The following is a 12,729-nucleotide window of genomic DNA, read 5'->3' as shown; positions in this document are numbered from 1 at the left end:
CAACACATTATTAATAGTATAGGTTTCTTTGGAAATATGGTAACATCAAATCAAACCAACATTGTAAATAATTAGGCCGACCTAAGAAGAGAAAGGAAAGGTAAATAAAATTCAATGCAACTACTCACAGTAAGAACTGCATATTTATTTTTAAACTCTTTATATTTATTTACATCCTAACGTAGTATCAACTTCAACTGTGAAGCCACAGTGTAGGCCATCATAAAAGCCTTCAATGAAACTTATATAATACACAAGTAAAAAGGTGAGGAAGATGTGGGAGAACGATGGTCATACCCAACCTCCTCATACCTAAATTAAAGCAAAAAAAAGGTCAAAAACAATTGACAATAGATAAAAAAAAGATTGGTTAATCATACAATTTTTTGTTATAATTTTAGTGTAAAATTCATTATCAAACTTGTAACCAGATGGTAAGAAATATCGCCAGGTTATTTACAAATACTCCTAACACTATCACTCGCTCTCTGTCTAACCTAATTGATGCGATTTTTCCAGTTACCGCCCGAAGAAAATTGAATCGACGAAAAATGGCGATGATTTTCCTGCGTGATTCTAACGTATAAGCTGATAAAGTACCCGAAATAGTGCAATGGGAATGTGTTCGGTTAGTTTTACAGGTAGCAGCGTCATCGAGGCGGCCGATTTTCCGGAAAAAATCTTTTTTTTAAACTTTTTTAATGAAAATATGTATCTCTCTATCTCTGTCTCTCTCACTTTCAATTAGTAGTAACTCTAGAAACCAGATCTCGGTTTACAAATATATTAAAATCCATTGTACACTATGTCTAATATGTATATATATATAATTTTTACCAAGTATTAATATTAGTATAAATAAATAAAGCGCCAAACAATCTGAATTGTTCCTGCGTAAGAACCAAAAAAAACAAGCAGTCTTTGGTATACTTCTTACTTAAGTACAATTATGTTCTTATATACTCATGTTGTGTGTTTTCTTTGATTTTGAATTGTCTCCATAGCCTCATGGCCAACTAGATACAGTTTACACTTAAATTGAGACGTGGGATATTAACATAATATATTTTTACTATATATAAACGTAAACAGGTGGTTCTGAAAACTCACCAGCATTATTGCTGCGTTACTTTCACCAGAATTTCTATCAGAAATATGTGTGTGTTTGTACGAAAAATAAAAAAAACTTGGACCGGGGAATCGCTGTTGCGGGGGGCGGGGGTATAAAGGAAGGGGGGACTGGAATCAGAAACAATTCTTCATCAGATCACGACGACGACGACAATGTACAAAACCCGCATTGTGTTCCATTCATCACCATGTTGCTTCTTTTTAACGTTATCCTAAGCTATCCGGTGAAGGCCCTGGGGTCCCCCTCCCGTCACTCCCCGCAACCGGTCACCGCCACCTCCCGGAAGAGGGCGCTTTCGGCGGGCAGGCCCTTGTCCAGCGGGAGGGCGTCCGGAGTGGGCGGCTTGGCCGATACCACGTCCGGTTCGTGTTCTTCCTCTTCGGGGATGGTCTCGGCCACTTCCTCGTTGGAGGAACTCCTGCTGGATACAGCCATGTTCTCCTGGATTTTGATTATGTCCTGTGGGAGAGAGAGAGACAGGATGTTAGTCGTTCCTGTGTCGAGATATGGAACCGTTTAATACTATTGTTACAGCAGAAAAAAATAGATGGGTAAAGTAGGAGCTACATAATCAAAGCTATAGAGGCTAAAGGATGAGCAGATGGCAAGTTGTGGACGGATATATATTTGAAACATTATTTAATTAATTGAAGATAGTTTACTTTTTCTGCATAGGAGTGGGAAGAGTAGACCATTGGAATCTGCGGTCGAACTAGAGACCGAGGTATGATACCTTCTGGAACCAGGAGGGACTTCATCGATTTGGCGGCGATAAGCGCGGAACTCCTTCTTGTGGTGGAACAGAATAGAATGAGTTTTGCTCGGGTTTTTCTGCAGCCCCCAGAATTTATATCACGCAATCGTCTGGTTCAGTTGGACTTGAAGTTTGTCGGGGATGGCGTCAGGACTGTAACCGGTTGTAAAGAAAGCTGTATCATCTGCATAAAATGTTATGTGGGAATGTTTATGGAGTGGGAAATCGGCCATATAAAGGTTGAACAGGGCAGGGGCTAGTGAAGCACCTCAATAAATGTTAACTATAAAGTTATTTAACCAACTAATCATTATGTTATTTAAGAGCTAATATTAAATTGATACTTTAGCTGATTAGAGAGATCTAAACAATGGTTCCATACCCAATGCCGAAATTGCTTTATCATCGAATTAGTAAGTTTTTCGTGATTACCTGAGCACGTACAGACGCAGCACCATCTGGGGACAAGCCGTCCTCACCGCAAGGTCTCAGGACCAGGTACAATAGTAAGTCGGACAAGGATATGATCCCCGTCACTTTGTCTTCATCATCGACCACCACCAAGCGATGCACTTCCGCCTTGACGATCTTCTCCATCACGTCGAACAGGGTCTCGTCCACCTTGCACTTGTGCACGCCCTCGAACCATTCGTTTCTGTGCTCGTTGGCCTTCTTCAGGGAGACGTCCAGGTCGTTGTAGGTCTTCTCGGCGGCCAGATTCTGCGGAATTAGAATAAAAATTAGTGTGCGGTGTTAGATATGAGTGGTATTCGCGCTTACGATGACGTCAAACTTGGCGTAAATGTTCACCAAGTGTCCCTCGGGGTCCACAATGGGCAAGGCGGACACTCGTCGCTCCACGAACTTTCTGAGCGCTAGTATGATCGACGTATCTTGGGTGGCGGTCTCGATATTATCGTATGTGCCGATCTTCAGTTCCTTGATGGTCTTGTTCATGTAGCTGGGCTTGGGGAGTTCGTTGATCTACAAAACGACCGGGAGTGGTACCAAGACGGGATAAAATAATAAAAATTAGTGATGGGAATTATCGACTGCTTCAGTCGTGTACTTTCAGTTAGCATTTTTGGGCCTACTAGCTTTATTCGATTGTTTTTAACGATCTGGGTTTGCGGTCCTAGCCGCGGCCTTGATAATAATGTACCAAATTTATGCTTATATAGATTTATATGTAACATATATCGTTTGATGTTTTGTTTGTAGTATGATTGTAAATAACAATATATTGTACATTAATATAGCAGCATCTTGGAACTCTATTTTTGAAGATTATTTTTTAATGTAATAGGGTAAAAAATGTTTTGATTGATAAATGGTAAAACAATTTTGACTGGATTTATGTTATCTTGGCAACTATTGAGTCTTTTTTTGATTGAATTTTTCTATTTTTATTCTTAATAATAAAATATTTCTTATTAATGATAAATAGAATTATTATTGTATTTAAAAAGGGTGCGGTAGTTAAATAGTTGATAAAGATGAATTGAGAAGATACGATACAAATATTTAGTGGTCATTACTCCATTTTTCTTTATAATCAAGTTATATATACAATATATAAAAATAATTTTACATCATTTAAAATGAAACTGTTATTTTGAAGCTAATTACAGCAATTATCTCTTTAATTTTCTTTTCTAAGGAAAGTTCCACATGTTGGAATTAAATAGAATTAAACCAATTACTTTTATGATATTCTCATTGTTACTTTTTGAATATTTTCAGTGGCTAGTTTTTTTACTCTCGGCTAGTCGACTGCGACTATCGACTGTTTTTATTACTTTCAGTCGATATTTCCCAACGCTATTAAAACTCTACTCACGTATAAAAACAAAAATCGTAATATCCTCTTGTGGGTGAGTATATACAGGACGTTGCCGGTTTCGGGATCGATAACCGGCAATCTATGGATTCTGTTGTGGATCAGCACCTTGATGGCATCGTAGAGGGAGGCGTCGGGACTGATGTTGATCAGAGGCCTCGCATCCTTCAGCACCTGACGCCACGTGTCCAACTTGTGCTCCTCCAGCTCGTCCATGGCGACGCTGGGCGATTTGTAGTACTTGCGCAGGATCTTGATGAAGTCGGTGATGGTGAGCATACCCACGAATTCCTGCTTTTGACTGTCCCAGAGTGGGGCTGCTCGAACACCTGCCCAAATAAGGATAGCGTTAGATGAAATCTACATGATCAAAAAATCGTTTTCAATATCCTGATTATATCAAAACATATTAATTAAATTATAACAAGAAGGCAGAAGAAGAATTGACGTACACGACCATTAATCCGATTATATATGAGATTAGGTAAAATAATCTCGATTTTTTCTTGTAGTTGACTATAAAACTCCACTACATCAGTGATGCTTTTTTAACGAACCCATAGTATACTGTGTTTGAAAGGTAGCAGTACAAGCAGTGGTTATTTCTGGAGAATTCCAACCGGTATTCGTTAAATTTCGGTAGTTTTCGCCTAATTCTGCGACGTTGCCTTTTACAAACACTCCAGAGGTAGAATCCAACGTACCGCAACAGCCATTTTGGATTTTGCTTCTGTTTTGTAAGGTTAAGAATGTTGTGGTTTATAGTTTATTTGTTCTTATACTGCTCATATTTTGATTATAAATGGTAAGTGGTAATGGATAAATCAGCGATTTGTGAATATTGTCAAAAAAGCTATTATAACATGTTTAATCTAAACATATATGTGAAGACATTCCATCCAGGTGCGTGTTTATTCAATTTTTATTTTAATTTTGTAAATTGGATTAAATTCTATACGAAATATGTATCTTTATATTTTAGGCACAGTTGACCCCGCGAAAATAAAAGTATAGATAAATATGACTCGATGTTCTTTATGTGAGTATATGTCATTAAAATCACAGCTCGTTGATTAAATAGTCAATCCACAGCATTAGAATATGGAACAAGAAACATTGAATTTTGGCTCGAAGTCTGCCGAAGAAGAAGAAGAAGTCAGTCGAAGCTTCCTATTTCGGTAAAAATATTACTATTTCATAAAAGTGTACCAAAAGCAAACTAGCTGCTAAAAGTCCAATGGATGCTATATTGGATGAAATTCAAGATAATTTAAGCAGTGTTAATTTGGAAGACTAGTGGCTAGATTTCACATGTACAAAGCATAAAAGTGACATTACAAATGCTGAAAAAATACAAGATATGTGTTGTTATATAAACCACAATCTCAGTTTCTCGATATATACCCCACATTAAAAGAAAAATATTTATGTTCAGCCGGAATCATCTAGAATTTGCCTAATTAGAAAATGCCTAACATTATATTACTCAAATATACGTATAATTTGCAAGAACTGGCAACGTTGTAGGTTTAAATCCTTGTGCGAATGCTATGGTCATTCAGGACTAGACCTTAGGGTCCTGGTTTCACAACAACAAACATTTTCCCACTGTAATAATAACGTTAAGTATAACAAATACGTCTTCTATCATAAGTTATACAAAAAAATACGTAGTGTAATGTCGAAAATGCGCGAAAACACGAAATTGACCACAAAATCACTCAAAACTTATTTTTAGTCCCTATAATGGCACTACAACTATATTTACCAACAATAAATAATAGATAAGTCACAGTTATTAATATACTGTAAATATCTTGATGATATTTATCTTGCTATCTCCAAGTGCTAATGGTGCAGGTTTTAACGCACAACCTGACAATATAAAAGACGAAATATGTACGGAACAACATCTGGCCGAGCCGTACGCTCGCCAAACGTCACATTTAATGGCCTTTGGCGAATGTTGGACACGGCAACACAATTATATACGACTGGTAACCCGTGTTAACTTAAAACTGACACCACAAGACATATACAATTCCTCGTTGTGACTGGGCATCATGATCTATATTTATGAAAATTGGAAATATTGTAACGTAGAAAGCTACGAATATATTTATCTACAACATATACGATTAGAAACTAGCCCAGGTTAAATAAGATGACGATTTAAAAAAAATCCTCATCAATTACCAATCGTATTTAAAAATGTAGGCAACCTTGTGTTGCTATGGTGGAAGAAAAGTTTTCTCAGCTATAAACAGCTCAATTGAAAAGTTATCGGCCTGACACATAGATGGCGCAACTATAATAAAATCCATATGATTTTTAGTTAGCCCTAACCCTCAAAAGATGCTTCTATAAATTTGACAGCTGTCGGATCATTAGTTTGGGAATTACAGCATTTTGAGTGAAGCAACTTTTGTTATTGTAAAAAAAATGGATAAAAAGGAATTTCGCGTGTTCAAATATTGCTTTTTAAGGGAAAAAATACAGCTGAAGCAAAAATTTGGTTTGATGTCGAGTTTCCGGACACTGCCCCAGGAAAATCAAGCATCAAGGATTGGTATGTTAAGTTTAGACGTGGTGAAATGAGCACCGAATACGGTGAACGCAGTGGACGCCCAAAAGAAGTATTTACCGACGAAAACATTTAAAAAATCCACAAAAATATATAGTTCCAATACATTTTAAATCGTACTTACCATTGTAAACCAAAGCGAAGAAGGCTTTCTTAACCAGAAGCTGAGTGTCGAACACAACCAGCTTCGCTGACGTAGGTATGAGATCGTAGCACTTGTGGAACTTGAAGAACTTGACGAATATCTGCAATTCATCCTCTTCTGAAAATGAAAAAAAAAAGTTAAAATGAGTTATTCACCGCCAATTATTCAAGTCTTTTGAATAATAATAATAGTGTAAATTACGAAGTTACACAGACTACTGTTGGGATAGTCGCTGTGGCATACATGTACTTATATATAATTCGAACAATAAATCAAATATATATATATATAATACTAATATTTTGAAGAAATTTGCAGACATTTGGCAACATGGCCCAAATAAAATTTTATGGGCTGATTCGGTTAGACAGTCATTCTATCCCTTTCTAACTAGGACAAAATGAGCTGGAAAAATAAAAGCGATAAATTTCTTTGGTGACCGTTGGTACCCTTAGATCTTTGTTAATGTTACACGGGTTTCAACATTCGTTTATATAATAACAATTTATTGTGGAGTCAATCAACGTATTTCAATGTTTATTTTATAACTCAGCATTCTACATCTTACCAATCCAACACCAAACACCACCGAATATCTTAAACTAAAAATGTCCAACCAGTAAACAAGATTATCTTGTCTTCAGGTCAGGAAATCAGAATTTACAGGAACCCTGTTTAAAATACAGATAGTGGGAAGGGTTAATTGGCTAGGGTAAAAGGGCGCCAAAGCTAATAATTGTTATGCAAGTTTGGTCGAAGTTTCTGTATCGCAATTAATTTATTAGCGTGAATAATAAGTTTTCAGGTCTTATTGCACTGTCATCTAAGAACTATTTAATTTATTCTTTGTTTACAGCGGTTCGATACATGTACTAAAAATAAATCATCCAGTACGAGCAACAAATTAGATTTGTTTTGTTCGTAATTTAATTTTGTGTATATGTCACAAAATTATATTATTATTTTTGTATTGTTTGGGCTCCGTTACATATGTCGTACTTTTTTCTCTTGCTTTATTTCCATTCAAGAGCATCCAATATAATATTATGATGCCTGAAAATAGTCAGGATAATTATTTTTGCAGGTCTTATTAGATATTTATGTCTTAGCCATTTCTGAATGGATTCTTTCTCATATATTATTACATATATTGACATAATTATTCATTCAGTGGGAAGGGTTAATTGGTTAGGATAAAAGGAAGCCAAAGCTAACAATTGTTATGCAAGTTTGGTCGAAGTTTCCGTATCGAAATTAATTTATTAGCGTGAATAATAAGTTTTCACGTCTTATTGCACTGTCATCTTACAACTATTTAACTTATTCATTGTTTACAGCGGTTCGATACAAGTACTAAAAATAAATCAACCAGTATAATGATTTATAGCTCGATTTCCCCTTATTAAAAGCTCGTAAATACACCGAGTATATAAGCATAGTTTAGATTTAGAACTAGTTAATTTCGATCATTACCCGTTTTAACCGTTTCTCATAAAATATGCTCCTATTGATTAGTGGGGAGGCAACCTAGTCAATAAATCTGGTTTAATATACGTCTAGAACATTTTATACACAGTAAAAATTTGTTCATTGTATATTTTAAATGTTTTAATTGCTATTAAATTGGTAGTTTTATATTATTATTTAATCAATTCTCTAAGGGTTTGGTGTAAACAGATTTCCTTGTCAGCTGTATATTCACAATTTAGTTGATAGTTTCTCGAAATGTGTTTTCTTTTATTGGTTGCACCAAAAATATGTCACAAATAAGTTTGGTAAAGTTGTATATGATTAATATTTATAGTAAATATGAAGCTAAGGCTGGTGAAACCTTTGTTAAATTTCTGTACAAAGAACAAAGATTATGTAGACTCTCCATATCTTAAGACAGCATTTTCACGAATTAGTGATGGAGAATTGAAGATATGAATCGTCGTGGGGCCTCAGATAGCAGGGCTTATGAAGGATATTATGCTATTGGCTATGAGAAAGCTCTGTTCAAAGTGGGTGCCGCGTTTGCTGTTGATGTGTTGATGATTCTGAACAGTGTTTGGCCATGTTTAAACGTAATAAACCGGAATTTTTGCATTGATATGTGACAATGGATGAAACACGGACTCATCACTTCACTCCGGAATCAAAACCATCGTCATCTGAGTGGACAGCAACTGGTGACGGGCCTATTTGAGGCAAAAGATCAATCGTTCTACAAAAATGGTAGTGAAATGTTAGATCGATTAAAGGTCAAAGGGTAAATATGGCGTGCGCTAGATGTGATATACATACATCTGAGGCAATAACCGACCACTATGAATGTGTATTGCAGTTGGTGTTGGGTGTCCGGGGTGTCCACGCTATCTGAACCTAACCTTTCTCCAAGACCTCTCCCAACCATTCCTTGTAGTCCTGCGACACGTGCTCGAACTCCTTGATCTGATCGATGCGATAGACCTCACACTCTTCGGCGATGGGGGGCAGCACTAGGCGGAAGTGGTTCGAATAGAGGTGCAGTCGCAACATGAGCCTGGACGATCAACATTGCGCGCGCACTCTGTAGCACCATCTAGGCCCACTGAATTTCCAGACAGCTCGCGAACTTTCAACACTTTACTGTCATCGCGCTATATATGACACACACTTAACATATTATAGTTTATGTATATATATATATATATATATATATATATATATATATATATATATAATGCCTGGATAAGGGATCACTGTAGTGTCTATATCAAGTGGTAATAATATTTTACGTGATACGTGAGGATATGTTCTTAACAAATTTCTCCGGATTTGGCACATGCGCACTATACTGCATAGAAAACCATAGAAAAGAATAAACTATACTGCCTTCCTTTTCTAATGGTGGTACATTCTTTTCGAGTCAATAAAGTCAAAACAACAGAAAATTGTAGAATATTTAGATTTTGAGTTACATTAACAAATCTATAGTAATAACAATCAAATTGTTGTATTACTCTTGGTGGTTTAACATACATTGGTTTTAAAATATGGAAGAACAAGGGTAAGTGCAGAATGTAAGGTTAAATTTTTAAAAGTTATAAAATCCAAATAGCAACAATTTTATTTATAGTGGGAAAAATGTAAACACATCATTTTCAACGACATTAAATAGGTACCAACATATGCCGAAATTTAGTGATAACAACAACGGAGAAGAAAATGAATCTTGTTGTGTTGGAAGTAGTCAAGTCATTAATCAGGTTTGTCCATCAAGAATAGTAGTACATATTGTAGCAACTGGTAATAATTAAATGTTTATTTTAAACATAATATATTTTAGTAATGATGTAAATTTTATTTTATAGCTAAGAATTGGTTGAGAGTAAAAGTCGAAGAATGTAAAATTCAGAGAAGAAGAAATTAGACAGCATTTTGCTAAGATATAAGAACAGTGTACAGTGATACTTTGAGATAATTAAATTTGCTAACCGAAGTAGACGTGGGTCAAATAAACAGAATATAAAACAATCAACGACACCCTAATGATCTAATGACAAGGAAAATACAATATATCATTATATAAAACTGTAGGTAAATAAATTATTGTTTTGTATAAATATTTCTTCATATATAAACTCATTTTAGGCTAGTAAATGTACAATATGTTAATCAAAAGCTCGAGGTAGTCAATTCATTAATGGGGTTTCAGTAGTGAGAATTTCACTGACATTATATATCGAGGTGGCTTTTTTGTTTGGATTTAACTATATTGGCTCGATTTGACCTAAACGATTTAGGTCTTTTTATGGTAATGTTTATTTATATGGTTCTTGGAGTTCACGTTAATTGTTCAAATATGCAAATTAATTTTAATATGATGTTTTTATACAAATAGAAACGCATCTAGAAATTATTTTATTATTTCGTTTTATTCAATAATTTTTTAAATAAAATGCGTTATTTCGAAAAAAAATCAAAGTTTATTTCCCTCCTTATACATAGTTTTAATATTAAATCAATTATTTATCAAATTTGTTCATATTTATTTATAACAAATAATTTATACGTAAAAAAGGAGTAAGTGAACAAAGCTGTATATACGCATGCGTCAAACTTTAATTATTGTGTGTTTAAAAAATAAATGGAACCCAATAAGCACATGCGCCAGATCTGGGGACATTTCTTGAGTAATGTATCCTTTTTATGTTTATGAACAACCTGGTGAAGAGTGATGAAAAAAACGACGAGAAAGCAATTTCCCTTCAGCATCTTCATTCAAGCTTCAAGCCTCACCTTTCATTTTTTATCAAAAGAAAAAACACTACAAATTAATCTCAACGCCTAGAACAAACAATGAAAGATATTCGTCAAGGATGCGTTAAGAACAACATCGCGGTTTGGCCTCCAAATCTGTCAGTTACACGTCACCGGATTTTTTGTTTTGCAATCTGACGAAACCGGCAAACGGTAGCGGCAACTGCACCGAACCGTCTTTGAGATGTTAATCGGTGTCTAATCGCAGATACATCTAGGCGTTAAAATCGCAAAACTACCTCGGCTTGGCATTGAAGCTGATATTTGTTGGATTTTTACGAATACATTTAGAAGTTAATTGGTTCTCGATCAGACACACCGACTCACCGACAGAAAACAGATGAGTATCGAAAGAAAGAGACGCAAACATATATAAATATAATAACGAAACATTAGTCGGTGTTGCCACATGTGTAGAAATTACGGTAGTTTTAATACCTTGGTCTGGTATTGAAATAAACATGTTAACATCGTAAATAATTATTACTTAAAAAAAACGATTTTTTATTGTGATTTTCGTAAAAATATAAATACAAGGAATGGACAAAATAACATGAACAGTTGACATATACACAATAATATAGTCTATCCAAAGTAGAAGTGAACTCGCGTCATTCGTTAACTTTCTAACTTCTTTTAACTAAAAGTAATTAATAATTTCATTAGTTAAAATTAATTTCAAGTTAATAGACTTTTATAAAACATATACTATGACATATTTTATGAATGAATGATGATGGTTAACAAATAACATAATATGTAATGGTGCTTCTGCAATATACATAGTTTAATTTTGACATATATATATATATATATATATATATATAATTATCAGGACTTCGCTGTGGGAAATGGAAGGTTCTAGTCTTCGACAACGTTATTCTTTTTTTCAGACAAACGGAATGAAGGTTTTAAAAATATTTAGAAGATAAAGGTTTAGCGAGAGGAAAACATACACGAAGTAATGGAACATCACCATAAACCAATGTATTCCTCGAAAGAGTTGCTGCTTTTTGATAGCAATTAGACAGTTTAGGTTTGTTTCCACTTTGATCCCTATAGAATGACACAAAATTTAGCAACTCTGTCATCAATAGTCTTAGTGACATTGAAGATTTGGAAGGTTTTATTCTATTGAAAGATTTTATGGGAATACTTTAAAGAATAGTGTTGTACAGAAAGTTAATGAACTTCAAACAGATATCCATGTATCTATAAATTAAAAAAAAATGACTGAGTGGTGTTGCTTTGATGAGTCATAATGGTTTGAGATTTTTTATAATATAACATTATTAAAAATCAATGCTTCTAGTGATCCCCCTTCACAAAGATCGATTATAAAACACCATCCTGATAATTTCTGATAAACATTTCAACAAATAAGAAGAAGAAAATTTACGGAACAACAAGAAAATGATAAAAAAGGATATAAGATTGCATTCAAGTCTTTCTAAATCATCAAAAATACGATTGAATGAAACTTACTTGATGAGCTACGATGAACTGAAATGTTTTGGATCAAAACTAATGTTGTAAAATATAATATCATTAAAAATCAATGCTTTTAGTGATCCCCTTTCACCAACTCAGATTATAAAACACCCTCCTGGTGATTCGCGATAAACATTTCAGAAAACAAGAAGACAATAAAAAATGAAGATAAGCTTCCATCTAAGTATCTCTAAATCATCAAAAGCATAACTGAATGAAGCTGCCTTGATGAGCTACGATGAACTAATGTCGATGGAGATGTTTTGGATCAAAACTAATGTTGTGAAATATAATATCATTAATAATAAACGCTTTCAGTGATCCCCTTTCATCAGGACCGAATGTAATACATCCTCCTGGTGATTTCTGACTCGGTTACCAGTTGTTTTGATCGAGTACCGCTCCAGACTAGAACCAGGTCAAGTCGATCGGAAAGGCCGAGAACGTAAACAAAAACAAGCACGAAAATAACTCCTGGAACGGGTCCAGGGGATGCGCA

The 12,729-nt window shown here is 34.7% G+C and overlaps 1 protein-coding gene and 1 long non-coding RNA gene across 3 annotated transcripts in view; one reads left to right on the top strand and one right to left on the bottom strand.

Moving 5' to 3' along the window:
* Positions 1-121: 121 nt before the first annotated feature.
* SNF4Agamma (SNF4/AMP-activated protein kinase gamma subunit) overlaps positions 122-12,729 on the bottom strand; it is a 167,229-nt gene continuing 154,621 nt past the window's right edge. The window contains exons 12-16 of the mRNA XM_076414122.1: positions 6,435-6,572; positions 3,727-4,055; positions 2,667-2,870; positions 2,319-2,606; positions 122-1,591 (exon numbers count right to left, since the gene is read on the bottom strand). Coding sequence (XP_076270237.1) covers positions 1,382-1,591; positions 2,319-2,606; positions 2,667-2,870; positions 3,727-4,055; positions 6,435-6,572 — 1,169 coding nt within the window. The 3' untranslated portion in view covers positions 122-1,381. The remainder of the gene's footprint in view (positions 1,592-2,318; positions 2,607-2,666; positions 2,871-3,726; positions 4,056-6,434; positions 6,573-12,729) is intronic.
* Positions 9,349-9,887, top strand: LOC143202544 (uncharacterized). Of its 2 annotated transcripts, none has more exons than XR_013007176.1 (3): positions 9,349-9,486; positions 9,556-9,725; positions 9,796-9,887. It is a non-coding gene; the product is annotated as an uncharacterized LOC143202544 (long non-coding RNA). The 2 variants fall into 2 exon arrangements; XR_013007175.1 differs by having other exon boundaries at positions 9,791-9,887.

Source organism: Rhynchophorus ferrugineus, unplaced genomic scaffold (assembly GCF_030347505.1).
Source record: "Rhynchophorus ferrugineus isolate W39M unplaced genomic scaffold, kcgeb_rfMv2 rfM9, whole genome shotgun sequence".
Lineage (NCBI taxonomy): Eukaryota > Metazoa > Arthropoda > Insecta > Coleoptera > Curculionidae > Rhynchophorus > Rhynchophorus ferrugineus.
Note: the sequence above shows the minus strand (reverse complement) of the source record. Positions and strands in the feature narration are given on the sequence as shown.